This window comes from Odocoileus virginianus, chromosome 9 (genome assembly GCF_023699985.2).
Source record: "Odocoileus virginianus isolate 20LAN1187 ecotype Illinois chromosome 9, Ovbor_1.2, whole genome shotgun sequence".
NCBI classification, from domain to species: domain Eukaryota; kingdom Metazoa; phylum Chordata; class Mammalia; order Artiodactyla; family Cervidae; genus Odocoileus; species Odocoileus virginianus.
The window spans coordinates 75,341,015-75,368,361 of record NC_069682.1 but is presented as its reverse complement, the minus strand read 5'-3'; the positions used below and the strand labels follow the sequence as shown (position 1 = coordinate 75,368,361).

Genomic DNA, 27,347 nt, shown 5'->3' with positions numbered 1-27,347 from the left:
TTTCTCCCAAAGGAATAAAAATACAACAACATTCCCAACTTGCAAAGGAACAGAATTATTTGTGTTCCGAGCTTCTTTTAATACCACTGTGATTTTTTTTTTATAAAAGTCGCTCAATTTGATTGTAATTAAATATGTAATGAAAAAGCACTGCTTCAGGGAAGCGATGCAAGACACTCTCTGTTAGTTTAATGCATTTCCAACTGACTTTGCATCAAACGAAAATGATACTCTGTGTATGCCTGGTCTTAATATAGAATTTGTCAGGCAATTTTGTGTTTTTTAAAGGGGATTTGGGTGGACACAGACATTGCCTTTGAAATATGGGCTGAATCTTCCTAGACCATGACATACCTAAACAAAATTGATGGTACAAATCCAGCGATGGAAAGGAAGCGCCACTCTGGACATTTAACTTGTGTCAGCTAATTACGGACCCAGCATAAACATGAATAGGGCCTAGGTTCTCCTCCTGGCTGATTTCCCTAAGCTCAGCTGCAGTGATGAGCAGAAGTGCCTCATTTCAATGGCCTTAAATAATGCCAGGCTCAGTGCCCCCTTAAAACCTGCTCAGTCGAGAGTACGACTCCCAAGATAAATAGATCAACCCAGGTATTATCCAGTTGGAGAAATTCGGTCAAACGAGTGAGAAGTCAGCTGGGATGAAATGAAAGCATAAGCCTCCACTGGAGAAGGTGACAAAAGGCAAGATGCTTCTAGGGACGGAACTGCTAAAGATGCCTAGGAGGTATTTGTTGGGTGTGAAGGTTTCCTGAATGCTAGCAATAGAGTCGAGGAGACTGGGAGAAAAAATAAATGTAAGATAGTAGAAAAATAAATACACAGTGTTTCGGAGGGATGCATCTACCCTCCTCAGAAGTGGCCTCTGATTTCCAACCCCCAAGCCAAAAGATTTTTCTTGTCCAGAAGTTTCTCATGCCCCCTCCTCCTTACCTGGCTTCCACTAGAACTCCCTGTCACTTGCAATCTGCTGATTAGGGTTAATGTATTGTGTCCTGATATGGCAGATTAAAAATGAAATCAATAAATGCCTAAAACAAATAGGCTTTTGAGCTGTCCCATTCAATCTGCGTCTTTAAGGGTGAGGTGAGAGGAGGGAGAAGGGGCTCGAGAGGGCAGGGGGAGAAGGACCAGTGAGACCATCCATTTCCACCCAAAACTCTGTGTGGAGAGTGTGATTTCAAGGTACCTGTCCTTTCTTTTTTCAGGGGTCTGCCTTAAATAACAAGAATAGCCTGAACAGTTCACGCTGCTGTGAACCTTTAGGGGTGGGGGTATGTATGTTTTGTTTGTTTGTTTGTTTTCCATTCATCTGTTAAACATCATACTGTTTGGGTAAGTGAAGGGGTCTCTAGCACGCATATTTAAACCTTCAAGATATGAAGCTGTCTTTCTGAACTATGCTTAAACAAAGTGAGAGTGCCAGGGTTGGGACTCCACCCTGTTTCCAGTTCTCTTGAACCCCATCCCACTTGCCAGTGAACTAAAGGTAAACTTCACGCTGAGCTGCCTGCCTGTTGCTGAGACCTAGCCAGCTAATCTAGTCATTGCCATCATGAGTCTGAAAAAGAGATGGCTCAGGTCATCTCAGCCCTTGTCTGCAGGATTCCGAACTGTCCCTGCTGAATATGCTTCCCATGTAAATAACCTGTGCTATTAAGGTGCAAATTGCAACTTTTAAGTAATGATTGCTAATAGTCTAATGTTTACTGCCACACAAGGACATTCATGAAAACAAAATCTGCATTATTCATCTCCATATTAAATAAACAAAATAAATGGAGAGAGCTGTTCTTTCCTGCAAGACTTTCCTCAGATCTGGATTACCAGATAGCTTCTGAGAGTCAGCAAAAAGAAAACATTTCATGTCTTCCGACAGACAGAAGCCTGTAATTTATATATACGTTAGACATTCATATGTATATGATTTCCAAAGATTTTGCTTCCTATTGGAATAGGCTGGCATTATATAAAACCAAGAGTTCAGGATGGTGAAATAAAATATGTTGCACGTGTGCATACAGAGGCTGCGATAGATTGTCAGAAATAGAAGGGTTAGAGTGTAAGTCTACAGTTTTAAATTTTTAACGACGCTGCGTCCTGCAAAATACAAACAAATCAAAACACCGTTCTGTTTTATTTTACCTTTCTGCCATCTTCCCTGTCTTCCCTACAATGGATAGGGGGGAAAGATGCTGGTACAGAGTTCTGCAATATTTTCAGGTTAAAAAGTAGATACATTTTAGTGGTGAATGAAATATATATCAAAGGAAGCAAACATACATATGCACACGTACGCAAACCCCTGGGGTACTGTAGGCTGCTTTCTAAACTTTCTTCCTTGCCCGAAGTTAGAGTATGGTGGAAGAGCGTAGCGTTAGAAAGCCAGGAAGAATGACATTTCGAAGGGAAATGTTCTGACTTAGCTGTTTCCTTAAAGAGAGCTGCCTACCTCACAGCCTTTCCCTTAAAGGAGGGAGGAACATAACCAGTAAAGGCTAACATTCCCCATCACTTGTAATATCATCTTGCTCATTCTATCCACATACCTGCTTTATTAGAAAGTTCCGTAAATGATTCCTTGAAACGTGGAACTTAAAACTAATAATGCAAAGGAATCAAATTGCCTCCAACAGTTCTTGGGAAAGAGTCTCAGTTCTGATTCACTCACAGGCTTTTTCTATCTTACATTATTCATTAATCAAGCTAGAAATCGAGCTTTCAACAGCAGCCCATGGGAATAATTACTTACAGTTGTGTATTGTGTTTAATTTTAAGCAGTGATAAAAGTTAGCATGGCCACAGTTCTGGAGCCCACCTTGCTCTTCTCCCTGAATGTTAACTGGCAAAAGAATCTCAAAGCAGCTAACTTCAGTGGGAATAACCACTTTAGCTAAAACAGAGCATGCATCGGTGACTTTAGAGGAAAGAAATATTACGTGGAAAAATATCCGCTTCAGTAATATGTGAGTAAATAATACCGTAAGAGGGGCCGCATTGTGTACAAAATGAATTATTCCCTTTCAGCTTGACAAGGGTTTCCACTTCTGCCAGTGAAAATAATAAAAGCCATGAAAACAAACACAAAAAGACACTAAGAATACAATATGCCAGGAAACTGAAACTACAGCCAGAACTTTTTAACACACACACACACACTACAGCAAACAGATAAACGAACTCCAACAGATACCAGCTTAATGAAAAGGATCTAATTTAAATAATGTGATACCGCTTTATGTTATACACACCTGAATCCTCAATGATCAGAGGACAATTATAATCAAAGCAGTGCAATTCTGAGCAATGCACTTTTTGTAATGAGCTTACCAAAGGAGACATGTCCAGTCATTCTGGTAATTTAAATTACTGCCTAGTTGTTGATGGCCTTTACCGGAACAACAAGGGGAAAAAAAAAAGAGTACTTTTCAGGGCAGTATCACTTCTTGCTGGACTGTTGCCCGGGGTTCTCTTGTGGGACAACACTAAGGACTTTATCTCTAATAATCTAGCTGTACTTAAACTTATGTTGCTAGACCTAGACGAAGCAAGCTTACTCTTTCTGAGTCTCAAAGGCCAGTGCATACCCCAAAGCTGTTCAGATTGCAAAGCAATCTAAGTTTTAAAAAATAAGTGAGTTAAATGTAGAAAGGGACAGGGGTAGGAGGAAGAAACTGTTTGCAGAAGAGGTAGCTAGAGTGGAAAAAAGGACACCTCATTGACTAAGCAAGTTCTAAATATATACGGTACTAAAATATCTAAATTATTTTGCTCTTAGAGAAACAATTGGCAAATAAATGAATCAAAGCTTTATAAATGATATTTCCCCATGCAATTTGAACCAATCCATATGCAGTTTCAGAAGCAATTCTGCGCTCAAAAGGGAAGATAATTGTGGATATCTCCAAGCACATGTACTGCCATTCTTGGCTGGAATCAGGCCACGATGGAAGATGAGCTTGGTGGTCCAGCATGTTCAGACACAAACACCCACTTTGCCCAGATTTGTGACTAACTTTGGATTTGTTCTGAGGGTGGCTTTGCAAAGTTTATGAAAGTGTTCCACTGAACTTCTTCTCCCTAATGTTTCGCTCCAGTTGGAACAGAAGGAAATATTGTGGGGGGTCTGCAGAAGACCAGCCTTCACTGATGCTGCCTTAAAGCTTGAGGGTAAAGACAGAAAGAGGGAGAGGAAAAAACTTAAGCTCTTTGCTAAAGCCCGATTCAACTGAAGGACACAAAGAAATAAAAACGCCCACATTAAAAGCCAAACAAGATAATAATTGTGCATGTCTGGCTCTCAATCTAGAGGGCAAGGCTTGCGTCACTGGCACTCTGAGTTACCATGGTGAGTGATTTATTGATATATATCAAGAATGAATAGATCAAAGGCAGTGAGATGACAGGTGATCAATCAAATGTCAAATCAAAACTAGCAATCAAGTGGAAAGCTGATTTTTCAGTGGGTGGGTCTGGCAGGAGAAAAATGAACTTTCATATTACACTTCCGAGAAACAAAACCCCAGCATACTATTAAAAAAGCAATTAAGCAACCCAAAAGGAAGAAAAAAATCCTTTACAAGCTCTGATGTCCTGATCCATTAACCTGTTCCTCTCTCTTTCCTTTTTTTGGAGGAGGGGGTGGTAAGAATTCAAATGGGATACTTCCTACCGCACAAATCAATTTACAAAGTTTGCAGCTCACTCTGTGCAAAGAAGATCCAGAGCTGTTTCAGTGTTCAAGGGGCATCCCCCCTCCCCACACCTTTTTTTTTTTTTTTTTTAAAGAGAAGAGAGAGTGTTGATTAGATTTACAAAGGAGGCTCTTCTTGGAAAACAAGATTCAAAGGTTCCTTTCCTGGGGTGGTTTTTTACACCTTGGCGATCAAAGCTGAACTCCCACGGCTTGCCCCAGAGCCAGCCTTGCAGCCTTTGGCTGGGGCACGGCTCGAAGTTCTGCGCCCCAAACCCCCGCGAGAGGAAACGCCGTCCCCCGAGGCCAGAAGTCACTGGCAGCGACCACCCGGAGGGGGGCGGGGGCGGCAGGATTGCTCCCCACTGCGAACCCCAAATGCTCAGCGTAACTTTGGCCCAAGAGGCAAGCAGCAGACTGGGAGAAAGTTAGGGGTGGGGTAGAGGGTGGAGGGAAAAAAGTTTAAGGAGGAAAGGCTTGGTGGGATAGCTTGCCCCCACCCCCCAACCGGAGCCTGGAAAGAGGAGGGCTGGGGCGGCTGGAGAAGGCGAGCGAGGACGGGGTTATTAGCCGGGCCGAGGGGGGCACCCGGAGCGGACGCCCCCGAAAGGCAAGCGAGGGGGGTGGCGCCGCGGGGCGCCCGGGCGAGGAGCTGGCGCCCCGGGCCGCCCGGCCGGGCCGCCGCGCGCGGAGCCGGGTCTCTTACCTGCCGCCCGCTTGGGTGCCTGCTGCTTCCTTCTTGGCATCGCTCTAGTTCGCTCCAGTCCCACTTCTGGCGCCCCAGCCCCGAGCCGCCGCGCGCGGGGGCCCGCTGTCTCGCTCGCCTCTCCGGGTCTCCTCCGCCTCCGGCCCGGTGGCTCCCGGGGCGTCACTCGGCCTCTGTCCCCCTGTCCCCGCAACTCCTCCACCGGGGGCCGGAGACCCCCCTCTCTGGGTGGCGGGCAAGACGCGGGCGGCCGTGCCGGCTGGTTTGAAGTAGAGGTTGGTCCTGTCTTGTTTGTTTGTTTGTTTGGTTTTGGATTTTTTTTTTTGTTTTTTTCTCCTCTCTCTTTTTGTTTTTGCTTTTTGGAAAATATTTTTTTTTTTTGGTTTGGTTTTTTTTTTTTTTTTTTTTGGTGACTGTTGAGACACTTGATTTCTTTATTAAACATCCAAGAGCGGGTTCGGATGGAAGGGACGAGGGACGCACACGCGCGCGTAAAGATAAGGAAAAAAAAAAAAAAAAAAACCACACAAACAATCCTGGGAAGGTAGTGGGCTCCTGTCTCGCTCCTTCCTTCTGCTCCTGGCCTCCCGCACCTCCACCTCCTCGCCTTCCTCTTCCTCGCCGGGCTCGATGGCGGATTCGCGCCGGGGGCAGAGAGATCTCTCACTGTCGGCTTGTGGCTGCTGTCAGATCCCCGTCTCTGAGTGATATGCGAGAGGACAGGAGCGCGTTTGGGAAAGACAGAAAATCTGGAATTCACTCGCACACACTCACACGCACACTCACACACACACACTCACACGCACTCCCGCTCCCTCACTCACACACACACTCACACCCCCCGCAGATGCACACACACTCACACCACGCGCGCGCACACACACACACACTCACACACACGCAAGACAGGGCGAGGCGATGCCAGCAAACATCGATCCCGCTGAACAAACTGAACATTAACAAACTCCTCCTCCTCTCCCCGCGACCTGATGACAGGGAGAAATTTACTCCCCAGCCGCAGAGCGCCAGGCAGAGGGAGTCTATTAAAGGGACAGTGTCCCGCCGGGAGCGGGGCGGGGCGCGGACCCCGGCGTGACGCCCGCGCTGCCGTGCGCCCCGCTCGCGGGCCCTGCGGCGCGCCCCCCGGGCCGCGGGGACACCCCTCGCGGGAGCGCTGAGCAAGGACGCGCGGGGTGCAGGGGGACGGAGGGAGGAGCCCCGGGCGCCAGGTAAGCTCCACCCGCAGGACAAAAACCGGACCCTGAACCCAGGATCAGGAGGGGAGGACCGCGCTTCCCTTTGGGAGGAGGGTGACCGCCATCCTCTGCTGTCTCTCAGTCTGACCCGGGGATGTCCTCGCCAGCCCCTTGCAGTGAATGCTTCTGCTTCTCCCACCTTCTGTTGGTTCCTGGATGGTTATAAAAGCAGGAATCTCCCTGCTGTCTCCTTGATAGTTTAATCATATAGTCCTCTCTTTGTTTTAGTTAAGTAACACGTTTATTGAGCACCTACTATGTGCCCCTCTTCTGGAAACACGGAAGTCATAGCGAAAGGGAAGATCCTGACCGCCCCCGCCCCCAGTGTTTGTGTTCTAATGGGGAGCAGATAAGTTGCCCCCAAATATCTGGATTTTGCTTAAAATGTCACTTTCTCCAAGAGGCCAACCTTACCTAAAGTTTCACATGGACATCTCCACCTCTATCACATTTCTCTATTTTATTTTTCTCCACTGGGCTTATCATTGTCACACGTATGATCACACATGTTATGTACAGTTTTCTATTTTTCTTGTCCAAACTTCCCCTCTGGGATATAAGTTCTGTTCGGAAGAGAGGTTTATGCCTCTGTGGTTTATCCCCAGTGATGGTGCAACATAGAGTAGGTGGTCAGTAAAACATCTGAATGAATGGAAAGTAAGCAGATGAGATAATTTCAGAGTGATACGCTCCATGAAGGTGTTAAAAGAGGGTCCCGTGACAACCTCGGACAGACAAAGTGGCTCTTGCCTCAGTGCAAGAGACGTTACTCCAGCCAAGACAGACTCCAGCCAGCCCGCGACTGGGGCCCTGCTCTGGGCCTGGTCCCCTCTGAGCTTCCAGGGCCAGGATGAACGGGGACCCTGCCCCCAAGGCACTTTGTTCCAGTGGGAGAGACAGACAATTAAAGGGGCCAACGAGGTCTGCTGGGATAGGAGGGGCTCTTAGAAGGGGCGGTTAACCTGGACTCGGAGGAAGGCAGGATGGTTAGTTGGGCCAAAAGGGAACTTTGACAGCATGTCCTCAGCATAAAAAGTCGGGCATTATGGGAATCTTTCCAAGGGCTTCTTCCTCCTGCATTAAAGTTTCCTAAGGCTCTTGTTAAGATGCACATTCTTAGGCCTTACTCTAGAAGAATATGTTCTAACCCTGGTACTACTGATCTTTTGGGGCCATAATCCTCCATCGTGGAGGCCATTCTGTGCGTTGTAGGAAATTAAGCATCATGTTGGGTGTCCACCCACTAGATGCCAGATGCTTCCACCCCAGTTGTGTCGACCAAAATTGTATCCAGACATTGCCCAGTGTCACGCATGAGGCAGAGTCACACCTCCATCTCCTAATCGGAAACTTCTAGGGCCCATTGCCCTTGACCTTCTACATGAGAAACCTCTAGATGAGCTTTTTGGAATCTGCAATTTTGACCAAACAACTCCCAATCCCGCAAGTGAACCTCTTGTTTACTCTGGTTTAAAAACTTCTGCTAAAAAAGCCTTTGTTCTTTTGGAATCAGACATACCTCAAATCGCTAACTATAGAGCCAGCTAAGGCTTAGATATTAAAATAATAATTAAAATAATTTAGGATCTCAAGGGGTGACACTGTTACTGGCTTTGTGATGATTTCCACCAGTGCTCACGCCTCAGTCCCGCCCCCCACCTGGTACTTAGCACAACTGAGGCCTGAGCAGTGTGGTCAGGGGCACTTTCTGCCTACAACTCGCCCACCTGTCACTTTTACCCTCACTCATGGGAAATTACCGAGGATGATCCGTCCCACAAATGTTTTTCTAAGCCATCCTTTTGGGCCACAGGAAACTTTCCCATCCTGCCAGTCAATTGCAAGGTGTTACTGTCACTCCTTGCAAAGTGCTGTTTAATCATTTTTAACATCCCTGCACAGGGCAGGGATGCTCATTTCTCCACACGTATGTGGTACAAGTTTTTAATTCACTTACCCTAAATCACCCCGTCGGCCTCCGCCCACGATCAGCCCCACCTAATCCTGGCCCAGTCCTTAGGCAACTGAGGCAGAGAAAAGCCCACTTCGTCATTGGCAACGTCAGCAAAAGGGGCATTAGTACTAATTAATTCTAATTACACCACACACCTTTACGGAGCACTGTGACAGGAAGCATAGCTTGTTGAGTAAAAAACCGCTCGTCTGTGTAGTTAAGGAACCACAGTTATAAATTGGGAGTTGCAGACTTGGGCCTGAACAGACAGAAGACTGAGACTGCAGGCAGCCCACCTGGACGAACCTGCTGCTTGGGCCTTTGCGGTCCATTCGGTCCTTTAACAAACACCTACTGCGTTAGGGGCCAGCTATTGAGCTGAGCGCAGGAGATGCTTGCGCACACAAGATAGGACCCGTGCCTTCAGGAAGCGTCTGTAAAATGACATCTAAAGGACTGGGAACTAGGAAAGAAGGAGTTGGGGAGCTGCCTCCAGCCTTGGAGTAAATTAGGAGGGAGCTACAGGATCTCTGCCAGCCCCTCTTCAGGATTCTTCTCCGAATTTTCCCTCCACTCTTTCTCAATGGCTGGTTACAGAGGGGGTGAGGGGAGCTCACAGTACCTGCTGTGAAACTTTCCTCTTAGCTGGTTCCTCCTCATTCTCGGACCACATTTCTGGAGTGTTCTTTCATTAATTTGTGTTTTTTTTCCTACTGCTATGACTGCAGAGTGTATAGCCTGGTTATCAACAGAGAAGACTTTGGCCACCCCAGTGGGGTGCCTAACGCAGTGGTGCCAGGATGTCACTCGGGGGTGTAGACATGACCCTGGAAAACGCTGACTCACGTAGTGAAAGTGTCATTATTCCCTTTCAATCCGGGAGAGTGTCCGTTCCCTGCTACTATGTCTTTTGCGCCCATCACTTGCCAACTTTTATTTTCAACCAAGAAACCAGAGATTTCTGGCCCAGAAGCTGGGGAGGGGCAAGAGTACCTGGTTAGACTTTCAAAACATGGTCTGTTTTCATTGAATTCACTTGAAGCCTACCTCTGTCTTAGAGAAAGATACTGCTCTCCATTTATGGTAGCAATCTAAATTTTAATATGATTTGTGGGTTTAGAAAGCACCCTTAAGGAACAATAGAGAGTAGATAGTGGTGCGGGCGGGCTGAGAAGACAGCAAAACATGAGGGAGGTGGTACGGGCATGACTCGAATTTGCAAAACACTAACCCACAGACTCTAGCACTTGGAGAAGCTTCTTCCAAGAGTTGGTGGCTTGGCCATGTTTAAGTCTCCAGGGAACTTAGCATCCTAGGATCCAACACTCAAACTCTGGGATGTGTAAAGGCATGAACTGATGTGTGACTCAACCATATTTTCCAGAACACACTGGCTCAACATCAGAATCTCCTGGGGATTTTTTAGGTAAGATAAAGAAACACAGGCCCCACCCCAGGCTTACTAAATTAGATCCTGGGGTAGGGCCAGAAAAATCTGAAATTTTGAAAGTTCCCAGGTGATTCTGATGAGGTGCCAGGCCACTGGAAGCTTCCTTGTGCAAGGACTGAATGTTGCAAAAAGCGAATCAAGTTAGCAAAAGTTGCTGCGTGCACGGGACAGGCTGGCCATCTCTTCTGGGATTCACTCGCAAGGTGGTGGTGGTGTTGAGGACCTTTTCCATGTACCCAAAGAAGCCTGTGAATGCTCCATTAAAGCACACACCTATCACATTACAGGTTTCCCCGATGGCTCAGAGGTAAAGAATCCGCCTGCCAATGCAGGAGACTCTGGTTCGATCCCTGGGTTGGAAAGATTCCCTGGAAAAGGAAGTGGCAACCCAGTCCAGTATTCTCACCTGGGAAATCCCATGGACAGAGGAGCCTGGCGGGCTGCAGTCCACAGGGTCACGGATGAGTTGACTATGACTCAGCAACTAAACAGCAACACTCTCGACTACATTTGGGAGACAGTCAGTTTGCCTGTCTTACTGCTGGACCACAACCCAATGTAATTAAAGCACGTATTCTCCGAGTGCCCACTTTACCCTAGGCAGCGCCCTGATTGCTGGACACTGGGGCAGCCTATGAGATTCTTGAGCATCTAAGCTACTGTCATGTCTCCTGTACAAAGTTCAAGACTTTTGCATTTACTCTTCCTTCCAGCAAGATTCTTCTCCCAGATCTCTTTACTCTCGAGTGTCACCTCCTTCTCCCACTCTATACGTCCCACTCTCTCATCCTTCATGGTAGTTACAGCCACATGTGAGTAGTTTCGTGTACTTGCCTCTTTATTATATGTCTCCCTTAATTAAATCAGAAGTTCTATACCTATGCATCTCTGAGCCCAGTGCAGGATTGGCGATTAGTAAAAATTTGTGGAGTGATTGAATACGGAGCTGAGCACATTTGCAAGGAAGGATAAACTTTAAAAGTATCTTAGGGCTTTCTTTAGAGACTTTCCTGTCGGCGCAGTGGATGAGAATCAGCCTGCCAATGCAGAAGACACTGGTTCGATCCCTGATTCGGGAAGATTCCACATGCTTTGGAGCAGCTAAGCCCATGGACCACAACTACTGAGTCTGTGCTGCAAACACTGGGGCCCGAGGCCTAGAACCCGTGCCTGGCAACAAGAGGAGCGCCTGAACTGCAGCAAACAGCAGGCCCCGCTCTCTGCAACGAGAAAAAGCCTGCACAGGGCAGTCAACATAAATAAGTAAGTCAGTCTCAGGGTTTTCTCTGGGATCCCCTGGTGGCTCAGACAGTGAAGAATCTGCCTTCTTTGTGGGAGTCCTGGGTTCGATCCCTGGGTGGGGAAGATCCCCTGGAGGAGGGCATGGCAGCCCACTCCAGTGCTCTGGCCTGAGGAATGCCCATAGACACAGGAGCCTGGTGGGCTACATCCATGGGTTCGCAGAGAGTCAGGCACGACACAGCGGCTGAGCACAGGGCTCTCTGTCGAGAGGGATACAGCGCATCTCAGCCTGTGCCTCTTTTCAGTCAAGGCTGTCCTCCCCTCCCCAGCTTCCCTTCCTTTTCCCCTTCCCCTCTCTTATCTACTGTCTCCTTCATATCCTTCCTTAAATACTGCCTCTTTCAGGAAGTCTTCCAGGGTGGGTCCTACGTGATTCAAACTTCTTTAGTCCGTGTCTTCCCCAAGCAAAGAGACCCAGTGTAGAATACGTCTCCAAATATGTGAACATACAGGCAGACAGAGCTCATCTTGAACATCAGATAGGTTACCTCTGACAGTGGGTATGAGGAGTTTCCGGGGTGGAAGGGGGACTAGTATTGTTCTTAACTGGGGGCTGTTTATGCTAGTGTGTTGGTCTATGATAATTTATTCAGCTGCAGGCTTATGATTTGTGCACTACTTTATCTGTATGTAATGCTTCAATTAAAAAAAAAAAAGCAGTGTTATCAAACTTTGCTTCGTATTGTAATCAACTGGGGTGATTTAAAAAATCCCAGTCCCCAAGTCTTACCCCAGGCTCATTACATCAGTCTGTGAGGGTGGGATCCAGCCATTAGTATTTTTTTAAAGTCCCCAGATGACTCCAATATGCAGCCAAGTTTGAGAGCCAGTGGACCATACGATTTTGCCCTTGAGGATATAATTCATTGCCTTCCTCTTCTGTCGTTTAACTCATTCAGGATCTCTCTCTGCTAGTGACTGTTCTGTGAAAACGTCAAGGTAGCAATCTCCTCTCGTGACCCCCGACGCATCGCCGTGCTGAAGGGGAGCAGGGGCCAGGAGGAGGCGGCGGGTGGGTTGTGGAGAGACCGGGAGAGTACAGCAGGGCGCTGCGATAGGGCGGGCTGGGGGCAGGATCCACGCTGGGAGGGGCCCACGGAACGCCGTTCTGAGAAGGTGTCGTTTACCCTGAGATCTGCAAGACACAGCAGCCAGTCAGGAGCCACGGCCTGAAGTTGGAAGAGGTTACTCTGCCTCCAGAACACAACAGATGTAGCCGCAAGGCCCCAGGTTGGAAAGCCAGGCAGCTGGGAAGAAGGAGCGGGAAGAAGGCAGGAGAGGCGAGTCAGGGCACGGTCAGTGTGTGCGCGTGTGTGTGCACGCGCATTACTGGCCATCATACGGAGTCTGAATTTTCTCCTTTCAGCCACTGAAAGGCTAATCAATTCATTTATTTACATCCCGAAACATCTAGTCCATTAGGCTGGATTTGCTCAACCAAGACAGAAGACACTATGACTTCTTCTACTTGGTGGAAATTTGCTCCCTGAAAACAGTTAAGGTGGATGACAAAGTTTGGGGACGCTCAGGCATTGACAAGCTTGCTTCTGCGAATAAATCCTCTAAAAGTCATTAGTCTCTCTTAAGAAAAAGAAGAAAAGATTTTGATGTGGTTAGGTGTAGGATTAAGCATTATGGGTGTGTAAAACGGGGCAGCTGCTGAGCGGGCCGGCTGGGCTGGGGAGCTCTCCGGTGGGACACACCTCACGTTTGTCCCCGGGAGTTGACCACTTGCAGTTGCTGACAGTGTTTTGCTGCTGATGAAGAATCCAGACCACGTCGCCGGCCCAGTAATCCATTGCTCAACTTCATTAGCCACAGGAAGACATTAAGTGAATGTAAGGACCGGAGCGGCCTGGAAACCATGTGACGGGCAGCCTTTAAGTTCTGGGCTCCGGTGTATTTTATGCCACTTCAACTGTGCATCAAGCTGTCTTCCCTGGACTCATTAGAACTGTGCGCCCAAAGATGCCCCTCAACTTTCAGAAGCAAATAGAGAATGATATAACTCGCTCTGAGAACACCTTTCTGTCTTATCCAGAGCATGTCTTATCTGTTATGATTAGGCATTAAGCATCCTATTGTCTTGAAAATTTCATGAGATTCTACCCCTGCTTGCTAGGATTATGTCAAAGTGACTTTTCCTGGATGCTGTTTTTGCCCATCAATACAGCTTGTCTTTTCTCCTTAACCATTGCTGGGAAGGCCAACACTGCTAAGGAATCCACCGGATTAAAATGGTTGAATAGTTCGGGCTTGCAGATCCTCTTGTGTGTCTGGAAGACTTGGGTGTCTTGCTTTTGGTTCCCCAAGAAGCACACCCCTCAAGATAAAGATTTGAGAGCAAGTCGTTTATTTGGAAGATAATCCTAGAAAACTCCAGTAGGGGAGTAAGAGGCAGTTGGAGGGTATTATCCAGCAGGTTATCACTGTGGGCAACTGCGGGTTCATCCTGTTGGGGGAGCAGTGGGACTTGGTGTAGATGTGTAGATACTCACCTAGGAGAAATCCCTTCTGAAGTTGAAGAGAGCCGAGGTGTCCCCCCGCCTTCAAGCTGGGAGGAGGCTGCTTCTGCCCTTCCCTGCCTCAAAGAGCCACGTGCGCTACCGAAGTGGAGTGTGGGGAAGTGGGCCGGCCACCAGGCAACGTCTGTTAGACTGGAATCCCCCGAACCGGGAGCTTCACACGGGCGAGCACCAAGACTGTCTCATACACGCTGTCTCACATGCAGCGTCTCCACTTCTTAGCCTGGTTCCAGGTACATCACCGGCCTTCAGTAACGATCTGCGTGCGTCAGTCGCTTAGCTGTGTCCGACTCTTTGCGGCCCCGTGGACTGTAGCCCGCCAGGCTCTTCTGTCCACGTGCTTCTCCAGGCAAGAATACTGGAGTGGGTTGCCATTTCCTTCTCCAGGGGATCCTCCCAATCCGGAATTGAACCCAGGTCTCCTGCACCGCAGGCAGACTCTTTACTGTCTGAACCACCTGGGAAGCCCTTCAGTTGCGGCCCAGCCTGATGCACTGTAAGTCCACACATGCCTCCGCTAGGCGCAGTTTTAAGGCTCTGGTTTGTAACGTATCTAGTTCTTATTAGTCTTTTTTATTCGCTAGTTTTGTCAGTGTCCTCTCTCCCCGCAGTGTGCTCGCTGGGACCAGGGGCCTCTCTTTTCCTCACATCTCTAGTGCAGAGCAGAGTTCTCATTATTACCATGGCTCGAGATTTTAAACAAATGAAAGATGTGATCCAACACAAGTGTGTTCTTAACCATAGACGGGAGAAGAATGTTTGAGATTAGGATTTTCCCCAAAAATCCTAGGACATAGGATCACCGTGTGCAGTCCAGGTAGGCACCAGGAAAAGAAAATAAACGTAGGTGTGGAGTCAGACAGACCTACATTTAAAACGACTTCCACTATTTACTGAGACTGTAACCTTGAGCAAGTTATTTAGCCTCTCTGAGCCTCAGTTTTCCTATCTGTAAAATGGGCATAATTATGCCACCGATTCCATTAGGGGCTCAGAGAGGATTGTGTGACCTAACCTAAAATACTCATCACAACTGACACATAGGAAGTACTCCCACATTTTTAGCTTTTTCATTCTTTTACAAGCATTTGTTGATTGACTATTGCTTATAGAATGATTTCAGCTGTATCTGAGGTTTAATCTACTCTGTACTAAGGGATAAAACTGACATCAGCTCAGTCCTCTACATCTGCAAGGACACCAATTTGCAGAAGCCAGCTGGGGAAGCTCAGATCCTCATGTACAAGCTGCAAAGGGGGCATCGCACACATCCCAGCCCCTGGGGGCAGAGAGCTCCTGCCAGCACCCACTTCTCTTCTTTGGAGCCTCCTCCTTTTCCTACTAAGGTTCATGAGGCATCTCCTCCTTGCCAGGCAGTGGGCTGGGTGCTACGGATGCAGAGGGAAATAAAGCAACTGCCTGGTTCTTAGGGGTCTTAAACATCTAGGGAAAGACAGGCTAATTATAGAAATGGTCATCATCGTAGTTAGTGTTTATGAAGCACTCATGCCACACACTGTGCTGAGCACTTTAAACATGAATGTATCAATCCTTGGAACAGTTTGATGAGATAGTGGCCTTGTTGTCCCCATTTTACAAGAAACCGAGGCGCAGAGGGGTTAGGTAGCTCACCCAAGGCTGTAGGGACAGCAGCTGCGGAAGCCCGGATTCGAACGTCCTGAGAGGGTGTACCTGCAGCCACCACGCATCACTCTCTCGGGAGCGCTACAGCTGTGCTGATTCATTTCCTTCTTATTGGTTTTGGCTGCGCTGCACGGGGTTTTCTCTGGCTGTGGCACGCGGGGGCTTCTCACTGCAGTGACTTGTGAAGCTGGGCTCTAGGGCGCTAGCGCTTCAGCAGCTGCGGCTCCCGGACTACTGGGCACAGGCTCAGTACTTATGGCCCACGGGCTTAGTTGCTCCAAGGCATGTGGGATCATCCTGGATCAGGGACCAAACCCGTGTCTCCTGCCTTGGCAGGGGAATTCTTTACCACTGAGCCACCAGGCCAGACCCACGCTGACTTTTGTGTCTCAAAATGTCTAGTCACCGCATTGCTTTTCCCTGTTTGTCCCCTGCAGCTAAACAGTTCTTAAACTGCTCTAAAACGCAGTCCAGGTGTTGTCTCCTACAGAGTTAAAATAGATTGATTCCCGGGCCCCGTCTTAAGGAATCCTGAGATAGAGGATGTGGGGTGGAGTCTGAAAAGGTGCCTTGCCAACCAGACCCTGTGAACTCACAGAGCACACTTTGAGTCACATGGGCTCAAACACGGGTGCTTTTTGCTCCCAGGAGACACTTGACAATGTCTGCAGATGTTTTTGATTGGATCATTTTTACGATTCAGGGGTGTGTTATCGGCACCGAGCAGGTAGAGGCCAGAGATGCTGGCAAACGTCCCTATAGCACACAGGGAGGGCCCTTGCGCGCAAAGAATGACCCAGTCCCAGATGTTAATACGGGCCAAGGCTGGGAACCCCAGAGCACAGCCCGGGAGCTTTAATGTAGAGGACGCATCTGGGGGTCTGGCTTCCAGTCCAGATTCTGATCGAGTGAGTGGAGAGCGCCTGCATTTGCTTAGTCGCCAGGTCATCTCCGACTCTGTGCGACCCTATGGACTGTAGCCCGCCAGGCTCCTCTGTCCATGGGATTCTCCAGGCGAGAATACCGGAGTGGGTTGCCATTTCCTTCTCCAGGGGATCTTCCCAACCCAGGGATCGAACCCTTGTCTCCTGGATCCGCTGCACTGCCAGATAGGTTCTTTACCACCGGGCTACCAGGGAAGCCCCTAGGGCGTCTGGTTTGCGGCCTTTCTAACCAGCTGCCACAGATGCTGCCGTCTGCTCCAGGGACCACACTTTGAGCAGCAAAAGCTAGACAACGTTCTGCACAGACACAGGTCTTGAATCAAGCCCTAGGGTACAGTGAACGCCTAAGAAATAAAACCCAAACCTCACCCTGAATGAGTGTGAAACAAAAGTAACTTCGAGTTTCAATCCCTCCCCTTCAACTCGCCCTGCAGCTAGTTTTGCCCTTAAAGAAGCTCAGGGAGGCGGAGGGTCTCCCAGGGAGGGAGTCTCCCGTGCCTCTCCTGGATGCAACGAGGGGCCGATTTAAAATGAGCAAGGACAGAGCTTGGTCAGAACCGCCTTTCGCCGTTCTGACACATCAAGTCGAGTCTATTGTTGCCTGGAATCGTGGCTTCTTTCCAAGAGCCGCACATTGCATCTGCCTTTCAGGTCTGCAAATGCAGGATGAAAAAGTGGCTGTTTTTGAAATGGTTGCTCTCCTGGGAAAGGGGTGCGGGAGAAAATGGACTCTCTGCGTCCAGCCCTCCAGAGATGGCACCCCAGCCCCCGTGATAAATGGCAGCATTAACAAGGTTTGGTTGAGAGGGGACCTGCAGATTTATGACTTCCTGTCTCCGCCAGCAGATGTCATTATGGCTGACAGAACAGAAGGCCTTTCAAGAGCTAGCTGGGGTGGAGCTAAGGAGAGGGGAAAAAATTAAATAAAAGGCAGAAGCCAAAAGTAGTGTTTGCTCATTGGTGCTATTGTTGATACTGTCATTTTAGGAACACAAGGAGGTTTTACATTAAACCCAACGTCTTGTAATATTTCTGAGGTCCAGCTTTGAAGATGTAGGTGGAAACTCTCAAATGAAGGACAAACTTATTAACTTCACTCAAATAAGAAAACTTGCAGGGTTTTGTCCCAGATTTATTTGTACCTGAAAAGTTCTTCAGGATGAAGTGAATACAGCACTGAATAAATGTATATTTTTATTCTGGAATATCGTTTTGATGGGTGTTTAAATACATTTACAAATGCAGCAGCCTCTTCTGAAATTCTTTTGACACACATAAAATTTTTACCCACTTCTAAGTTGTTTTACAGGGTGTCATTGGTATTTTATGGGTTAGATTTTCTGTGGTATTGAAAAGTGGTGTAGATTTAGCATTTATCATTAGGCCCCTGCACCCATGCTAATAAGTACAACTGCTTATTACTTACTTAACAATAATTACAAGTCGCATTTCCACATTTCCTCTTTCTCATCCTCGCCTAAAGCTAAAGGAAGTATTTCTGTAAGTAAAGGAAGAATTTTTTTCTAGTTGATTGTCTCATCTCATGGGGGTATTGAATGTATTCTGTGGGCTCAAGTAATCACTGCCTCAAAGAGTGACCTGGAAGGAGCAGTTCTGGGCTGTCTTTACAGACCTGTCATCAGCAAATCATCTCCCATCAGGACCACACGACCAACGTACTCAGGCAAAAGCTGAGAATCATGGAGAGCCTCACGGAGGACGGCCACAAGGTCCTCTTACAAAATAAACTCATTTCAAGCCAAAACCCGATCCAGAGACTTCTTCTATAATTAATAAATAGCTATGGTGTTAATGCATATAGGGTGGTGAGTATCTGATTTTTGCAGTGACACTGAAGGTATGAAAATGGCCACCCCATATTCCCTTCTGCAAACTGCCCCGGATGGGTGGTGTGGTGGTCTGCTTAAAACCCAGGCTCTGGAGACTCAGTCTCTGAATTCTTTTCCTGGCTGTTTCACCCACTACCTGTGTTATTCTGGGCAAGCTACTTGAGCTACATCACCTGTCACATGATGGACAATAATAGCACCATTCTCTTAGCTTTTTTTTTTTTTAAATGAAGATCAAATGCAGTGTTCATGAAGTGATTAGCCAGGTGGCTGGCCCAGGGTAGGAGTTCACTAAATTAGCTATTGTTATAATGATTAACATTAGAATACCTTCCCTCTTCACTATTTCACAGGTAGACACATAGAGACGTGGACTAATTCACTGGCCAGCCAGAAATGAAATCCAATAATAACAAAATAACAATAACACTGATTGTAGCTGTCATATATTGAGTGCATATGAAGCTCCAGACACTGTACTAAGTACTTTACATGCAAGACCTATTGAATTTAATCCTTAAAACAACCTTAGGAGGCGAAGTAGTATGACTCTCCTTTTATATATAAGGAGACTCAGAGTGGATAGCTTAAGTCAATGATTCTCAATGGTTTGGTATGCATTGAAATTACCTATAGGGCTTGATAAAACTCTGATTATTGACTCCTTTCCCTGGAGTATTTGATTCAGTAGATCTGGTGCGTGGGCCCTGAGATCTTCATTCCAAAAATTCCCAGCTGATGTTGCTGCTGCTGTCTGGGGACCACGTTTGAAAATTACTGGTTTCAGTAACTTTCAAGGTTTGTTGTTACTGTTGTTCGGTAGCTATGTCATGTCCAACTCTATGACCCCATGGGCTGCAGAAGCCAGGCTTCCCTGTCTTCCACTATCTCCCGGCGTTTGCTCAAGTTCATGTCCACTGAGTTGATAATGCTATTTAACCACCTCATCCTCTGTTGCCCCCTTCTCCTTCTGCCTTCAATCTTTCCCAGCATCAGGGTCTCTTCCTGTTCAGGATTACACAGTGACCTTGTTTTTGTTTAAGGTTCTTATTCAAGTTCAAGTTTACACAGTAAGTGGCAGAGTCAATTTTCAAATTTAAAAATTTGAGTATATAAAAAATGTCTTCTTAGATATCTATATTACTTAGGCTTCTTAACATCAAACTTTTGATTTAATTTTTGATGGTTGAATTCACAGAGCATGTTTCAGATAGCTACTTGTTTAAATATTCTCTTCCATGAAGCTCTTCATAGTGCAAAATAGTTTTTAGTTCCCTGGAAGGGGAAAATTTCGGGGATATTTTCAGAAGGAGTCCTGGTATCATCCTCAGGCACCACTGTTGAGATTCGCAGCAGTCCTGCTGGGGTGGAAGAGAATGCAAGGCCTGTGGCCCACCCCAACTGGAGAATCCACTAGAAGTTCCAAGATGGAGCCCAGCTGCGCAGGCTACACCTGGATGCCATCTGTTTCTGAAAGACACAGTGTTTGCTCAGTCCCCAACCTAGGAGGACTCTCAGACGCACTCCACTGGACATCTGAGGGCCCTGGAGATTCCCCACCGAATGTCTAAGATCTAGATTTCTCCATGGCCCAGGTGAGCCTCTTGGAACTAGTTAGCCCAGGGAGCGCTGGGACACGCTGCACTGTGAAATAAAAACAGGGATGTGCTTGAGCCCCCAGTGGGGAGTGTGGGGATGCAGGAGAGAGATGGCCAGAAGCGCCTGGGCAGAGATGCAGTTGGAGACAGAGGACTGCAAGAGGGGAGTCAGGATAAAGCCCTACATCCCTCAGTGGGCTCAGCGGGGCAGCCAAGGGCCATTGGCATCTTCCTCACTCAGTTGCAAATGACAAGAACTGAAATTCAAATACATAGACAAGATGTACTTCAAGAAATGGAAACATTCAAGGACTTGGGAAAATTGACGAGGCAGAAGTTGGTTGCTGGAAGCCTGAGAATCCCTGTGGCCACAATCAGGAAGAAGGAGCAGAGGAGACCTTTGACTTGCTGATAGAGACTGAGGTTCCAGTGCTTCCTCTGTGGGGTAGATGAGCTGGCCACTGGGGACGCTTCTTGTCTGGCATAGGAAGATGCTATTTATTCATATATTCACTCATTCATTCAACAGCTATTTGCTGAGCACACACCATGGACTAGGTCCTGTTAGAGAGTGCTCTGTGATTTTGTTCCCTGGGAGCACCTGCGGAAGCCTCGTGCTCATCCAGGCTGTGTGACCCTGGGACATGGACTCAGCTCTGGGCCGATCACTGAAGTTGGGGTTGGGGTGGGTCCTAGAGCAGGTGCTCTCTGTGGGGGCACGGCTGCCCCCTGCCCCACTTCAGTCACACCGTCTCAGAGACTTGGTTCTTCAAAGCAAAATTACAGAGCTGTTACCAGAAAGGCCGCTTGTGGATGCTGGACAGTCAAAAACCGTAAACATTCACACGAATAGCTAACTTTCTGTTGTTGCGCCTCACTTTCTCCATCTGTAACATGAAGAGGTGAAGATAAAGTGACGTTTCTGCAACAGCTTTACTACCAAGGACCCCTTACATGCTGTCCTCTGATGCCCACCGTGGGGACCAAATAGACTAAATTTGAAGAATGTTGTCTATCATTTACTGATTCATCCATCAATACATCCACGTGCCATTTGACATGTTTTCATTGAGTATTTAGCTTCTTGTCTTGTTCTAGCACTGGGATTATAGCAGTTGTGGCTTGCACAACCCTGGGGCTTCTGCATCCAACCTAGACTCCGTGGCATCCAGGTTTCTGATTAGAGGAGATAATTGAAATCTTTATCGTTAAAGCCACAAGTAGAAGTATTCTATTACTTGCAGTTAAAAGCATTCCTAATTGATACAATCAGATCCAAAAGAGACTCTCTAAGCAGCTTAGAGTATGAAGATGTCCAGTGAATAAATGATTGTGAGTGCCACGGCTTAGAGTATGAAGATGTCCAGTGAATAAATGATTGTGAGTGCCACAGGAGTCCTGAAGACCAGTACAGGAGCTTAAATTTAGGGGAACTAATAATTTTTTAAAAATGCATTTAACAAGCAGTAACACTTTTTCTGCTGTGTTAGAGAATTAGATCAGAGTGTGGCAAAGGTTTTCTTAAAGGGCCACACAGTAAATATTTCTGCTCCGCTGGCCTATCGGCCCCTGTTGCAACGCCTCAACTTCGTTGTTGTAACAAAAGAAGACACAAATGATATATAAATAAGGGGGCCTGGTTTTGTGCCTAGAAAACTTTATTTACAAAAATAGGTAGCTGGCTAGATTGGACCCTGATCCATACTTTACTGACTCCTGAGTTAGGTACACACATTGAGTACGCAATAAAAACAAGCAATCAAAAATAGTTTATGATACGCTTATTAAAATATGGCAAATTTCTCAAAGTTTTGCTTTACAGATGCCCAGTGCCAAGTCTCAAACTCGCACATTCTGTGATTCAGTGATTCCTCTGTTGAGCTTCCCCTTCTCCTGCCGAAGGGGATTGAGTGTTGGGTCAGCTGGAGAGCTGCCCGAAGAACGAATCTCGAACAAGCTTAGAGACACTAATGAAAGAAGCTGGAAAAATACACATTTCCCTGCTCTGATAAAACATATATCACCATAAAGTGAAGAAGGCAAATACACAAAAACACAACGTTAATTAGCCCTGGAATATTTTTGCTGAGGATTTTTGTAACGAACACACTCAGCATTGGTAGTCAGCTCAAAGATGGCAGTTGTGGTTAGCAGAAATTCCAGAGCCACATGATGTGTGCGGTGTGCTATGATTTACAAGGGATGTGATTTACATTGTGAATATTCAGCCTCTCAGTATACCTCCCAAGAAGTTGCTTGGTTCAGAAGAGTCGCAAAAGAATGCTAGAGGAAAACTAAAACTGCAGAAAAGTTGGAAATATCTTGCTTTACTTTTTAAAAGAACATTGATTCTGTTTCTAGTGGAGAAAGTCACAAAGAGAAAAACAAATATCACATATTAATGCATATATATGGGATCTAGAAAAGTGGTACTGATGAACCTATTTGCAAGGAAGGAATAGAAACGCAGATGTAGAGAGCGGACTTGTGACCACAGCGGGGGGAAGGAGAGTGGGATGAATGGAGAAAGTGGCCTCAACATATATACACTCTGCATGTAAAATGGAGAGCTGGCGGGACGTTGCTGGGTAACACAGGGAGCCCCGTCTGGTGCTCTGTGATGACCCAGAGGGGTGCGGGATGCTCGGGAGGAAGGGGAAATACGTATGTGTGTGTGTATATGTATATACATGTATAGTTATGGCTGATTCATGTTGCTTTACACCAGAAACCAACACAATATTGCAAAGCAATTTTCCTCCAAATAAAACATAAATTAAAACAGAATATTGACTGATTCAGCTAATGGGAGTAAACTAAGTCATGCGGATTCTGAAAAATAGTCTTACAAGAAAATTAGATTCCTTCCACCATCAGGGCCTATATCTGGGGCAAAATGTGCAAGGACCCTGGATTGAAAAGTCACTGGATTATTCGTCCATTACACTAAGGCCCACAAACTCATTTATTCCTTGTATCCAAGAAGGTAGTAACAAAACGGAGCGAGTTTTATCTGAGGCAGCAGGGAACGGTGGGCACTAAGGCGCCTGGCGGGCTTACGGCCTGTCTAAAGGTGGCAGTCACCATACAAAACCACTGTAGGCTCCAGTGAGTCGCTTTCCCCCTTAGGGAAGAGCTCGAGATCTTTATAAGATAGTAATCTAAACTTTTTAATAAAAGTTCCCTATTGTGTAAATTTTGTACCAACTAAGTAAAATATATTTGTGGTTTAATCATGCCTTGAATTGTAAGCCTCCATCTCCCTTTTTCTTGCACACGCATGCAAACACACACACATAAGTACCTTCTATTCTAGACAAGAGACACTCCTTCAACTACTATAGTCAGGAGACGCCGGACGCTGGTGAAGTATAGCTGTGCATCTGAGCTGCCCTGATTTCTCAACTCTGCCTCCCCAGATAAGATGAATTGTTGTAGAACATGGCACCCCTTCCCATATCTCAGCTATGGATCTATTAGTGTCGCTATTTATGGAGAGGAGAAGAGAGAGTGATAATTTATACATACATTTGTTTTGTAAAAATTATACTCCCATCCTCTGATTGGCTTGAGTCCCCCAGAATATCACTTCTCCGTGATAAATAATGTGTCCGGGAGGGGAAATGCTAAATCGTTTAAGAATTTCAAATTTTTATGTTGCCACTTGTAACAAACTGTGTCATCCACTGAACCATGCAGGTTTTCCCCCTCCTCAAAATGTCACAAAAAGAAAAGTGATCACAACAGTCTGCACGCGCCAAACGCATTTGTCGAATAGACAACATGGAAAGACTTGCAATCGAAGTGCCTCCCCTGTAAAGAAATGCAGAATTTAATCTGATTTTAATTGAAATGTTGCAAGTCGATACCTTTTGTTTAGTCAGGAGACAAAGCAGATATAAAGGAGGGTAGTGACAATAACTACTCAAGACACTTTGAGCGCTGGGACTTCTGAGGCACTTTGAGGAGGAATAAAAGCAATACTACACTAACATATTAAAGAAATGTGATTGCATTTAGCGGAGAAAATGCTTCCAAGATGGTAATGAATAAGGCAATACAGTCATCTCTCAGTATCCACAGGATGGGTTCCAGGACTCCAGAAGACACTAAACTCCAAAAAAGCCAAAGTCCTTTATATAACATGAGACAGTACAGTTGGCCCTCCAGATCCACAGATTTCACAGGTGTGGATTCAACCACCCAAGGGGAATCAGATGCAGCATCCACAAATCAAAGGACGAACTCAACTGCCTGTTTCTTGCATGTGTGCCGAGCATTAATAGCTTCAGCCATGTCGGACTCTTGGTGACCCTATGGACCGTAGGTCGCCAGGCTTCTCTGTCCACGATCGGATTCTCCAGGCAAGAATACTGCAGTGGGTTGCCACGCCCTCCTCCAGGGGACCTTCCCGACCCAGGGATTGAGCCCGAGTCTCTTACGTCTCCTGCATTGGCAGGTGGGTTCTTTACCACTAGCTCCACCTGGAAGCCCGACTGCCGGTTTAGTATTGTTCAAAACTGAGGTACTGTATGCTTCAGGAAGATACTTCTGGGCACTCAGTAGTTAAACAAAGAAACCGAATAGCTAGGTGTGGTGGACCCCAGAGGTTTTTCCTGTCTAACTTCATTTCCTCTTCCTCTTCCAGATAACACCATTTGGAGTTTGATTCCCCACCATGATCAGCCATCAACTTTTGTGGTATTGATCCTTCCCCCAGCTTTTGAGGGTGGACTCTGACTGTCTAAAGCCCAAAATTCTATCCTGTCTCATCCCTCTGGCAACTATGATTTGATTTATGATGGAAGAAGCCAAATCAAAACCAATAAAATCGCTGGAGAATTTTTCTAGGGCTTCTGAGACGAAAGAAGTGTCTCTCAACTCTTTGAGATCCAGTCCTTCTATGATCTGTGCGGTGTGAAGATATGTAGACTTGGACAACTTCTTTGCTTAATAAATACAAGGCCGTGGAACTGCCAATGGGAATTCATTTGAAGCCCGAGGAGATTGCTGATTCTATGGAAGGCAGAGAATAAATACAGAAGGGAACTAAGCTGGTCCTTGATGGCACTAGATCACACTGTACCTGAAGCCAGCCCTGCCCCTGGCCTTTTCAGTGACGCAAACTCATGCGTTTCTTCATTCTTCAAGCCAGTTTGGATTTGTTTTCTGGTTGCGGTACAGGAGAAGCCTCCTGAGAGCCCCTTGGACTGCAAGGAGATCCGACCCATCAACCCTGAGGGAAGGCGGCCCTGACCATTCATTGCAAGGTCTGATGCTGAAGCTCCAGTACTCTGGCCACCTGATGCAAAGAGCTGACTCACTGGAAAAGACCCTGATTCTGGGAAAGATTGAAGGCAAAAGGAGAAGGGGGTGGCAGAGGATGAGATGGTTAGATAGTGTCACCAACACAATGGTTATGAATTTGAGCAAACTCTGATAGATAGTGAAGGACAGAGGAATCTGGTGCGCTACAGTCCATGGGGTTTCAAAGAGTTGGACATGACTTAGCAACTAAACAACTATACACTTTACATGGTAAGATTCCTAACTCGCTATTTCGTTTTGCCAAGTTGATGATGACATATTAATATGCTGGGAAAGTGAGGTCATATGGTGGGTTTCTGATTCACTGTTTTATTTAGTATGCTGTTTTTGATCAGCATGAATACCTTCTTAAATCATTTTCTTACTAGTCCACTGTCCAGACTTTGCAACACAGATCAGGTACCACCTTCCCTATGAATTCATTCTGAGCAAGAAGTACAAACATTAGATTTTCAGATCTATTGAGGCGGCCCCAAGTAGTGGATAAAAGCATATGTGCTATGTTAGACAAACATGATTTTGAAAGCTGACTCTGTAATCTACCAGCTGTGTGACTTTGGACAACTCACCTAAACCTTCTAAAACATTTCACTCAATCTCTAAAGAATGCTGTTAAGAATAGCATCTTACCTCAGATGACTTTTGTGAGGATAAAATGAGATAATTCATGGTGTGTGACACAGAAGACACGCTCAGTAAATGCTGGGGCTGTTGTTGTTAGGTTCTTAATACTTATCAAGGAACTCACTTTACCGAAAGAGCCCAGTACATCTAATCTGCAGCTATTAGCCCAATAAACATTTGCTATGTGAGTAATTAAAAATTTGATGAATAGATGGTTGAAGGCACGCACGAGTGAATTAAAATATAATGCAATGAAAAAATGAATGAATGGGTAAACGAGTGAATGGGAGCTGGAAAGTGAGAATCAAGGCCACGAGTGGAGGCGCTGGGCCTGCGGATGAGAAGGAGGGCGAGGGGAGGGGCCCTGAGTCACGGGGCCGCCCTTCCCGTGATCTGCGCTCCTATGGGGCACGATGCCCTGCAGCGCCGTTCCTTTCTCCCTCTCATTGCTGCAGGTCGTCTGTCGGAGGTTTCTGACAGGCAGCTTTACTTAGGGCCACAGTCGTCACACGCTGGGAGCCGCGGTGTCGGGTGTGCACGTCATTTTCTTCCTTTTCTCTGGGTTCCAGTCCCTCAGCACACAGATGGAATTCACACAGATGGCTTAGTTCCTTCTGACAGCTCCCCATAGGCTCTGAGCTAAGGGCGTCCCTGGTAGCTCAGTTAGTAAGGAATCTGCCTGCAATGCCAGAGACCCAGGTTCGGTTCCTGGTTTGGGAAGATCCCCTGGAGAAGTGATAGTCTACCCACTCCAGTATTCACGGGTTGCCCTGGTGGCTCAGCTGGTAAAGGATCCGTCCACAAGGCGGGAGGCCTGGGTTTGATCCCTGGGTTGGAAGGTCCCCTGGAGGAGGGCACGGCAGCCCGCTCCGGTATTCTTGCCTGAATCCCATGGACAGAGGAGCCTGGCGGGCTACAGTCCACGGGGTCGCAGAGAGTCAGACACGACTGAGTGACCAAGCACAGCGCAGCAGGCTCTGAGGAAAAGTCAGAGGACCTCAAGACTCAAAGGGCCCGCAGGGATGAGTGGGATAATATGGATGTGTAGTGAGTATTCGCCTTGGCCCGGGCCTAAGACTTGGCTAGGGCATCAAGTTCACCGTCCTGAGTGGTGCGCCTCATCCAAACTTCACCGCTGTATGTGGCGGCAACGCTCATTAGCTCCACTTCGCTAATGCAGTAGCAGAGACGCATCAAGACTGTGCTGCCACACGTCTACAGGTTAGGAAGCAGCATCGGCAGGATTTTAACCCAGGCAAAATCACACGTGGAATCTCTGTGCAAAGGGCCTTAGACTTCATCACGCTCAACCTTGTGTCAATTCCTACAGCATTTGAAGCTATAAACTTACTTTTCCTTCTGCTTCCTTCAGAACTCTGAAAAATGCCCTGTACGGAAGTGAGTTTCTTGAAATAAAATTCTTTAACCATGGACACATTAAAGACACTTGAA

The 27,347-nt window shown here is 46.8% G+C and overlaps 1 protein-coding gene and 1 long non-coding RNA gene across 4 annotated transcripts in view; one reads left to right on the top strand and one right to left on the bottom strand.

Moving 5' to 3' along the window:
• The window catches only part of TSHZ2 (teashirt zinc finger homeobox 2), a 482,779-nt gene extending 476,399 nt beyond the window's left edge, over positions 1–6,380 (bottom strand). For all 3 annotated transcript variants that reach the window (XM_070472767.1, XM_070472768.1, XM_020900894.2), the window contains exon 1: positions 5,421–6,380. In XM_070472767.1, the coding sequence (XP_070328868.1) occupies positions 5,421–5,865 (445 nt within the window). In that variant the 5' untranslated portion in view covers positions 5,866–6,380. The remainder of the gene's footprint in view (positions 1–5,420) is intronic.
• Positions 6,381–6,515: 135 nt separating this feature from the next.
• Positions 6,516–26,155, top strand: LOC139036806 (uncharacterized). Its single transcript, XR_011489671.1, has 2 exons — positions 6,516–6,649; positions 24,592–26,155. It is a non-coding gene; the product is annotated as an uncharacterized lncRNA (long non-coding RNA).
• The last annotated feature ends 1,192 nt before the right edge of the window (positions 26,156–27,347 follow it).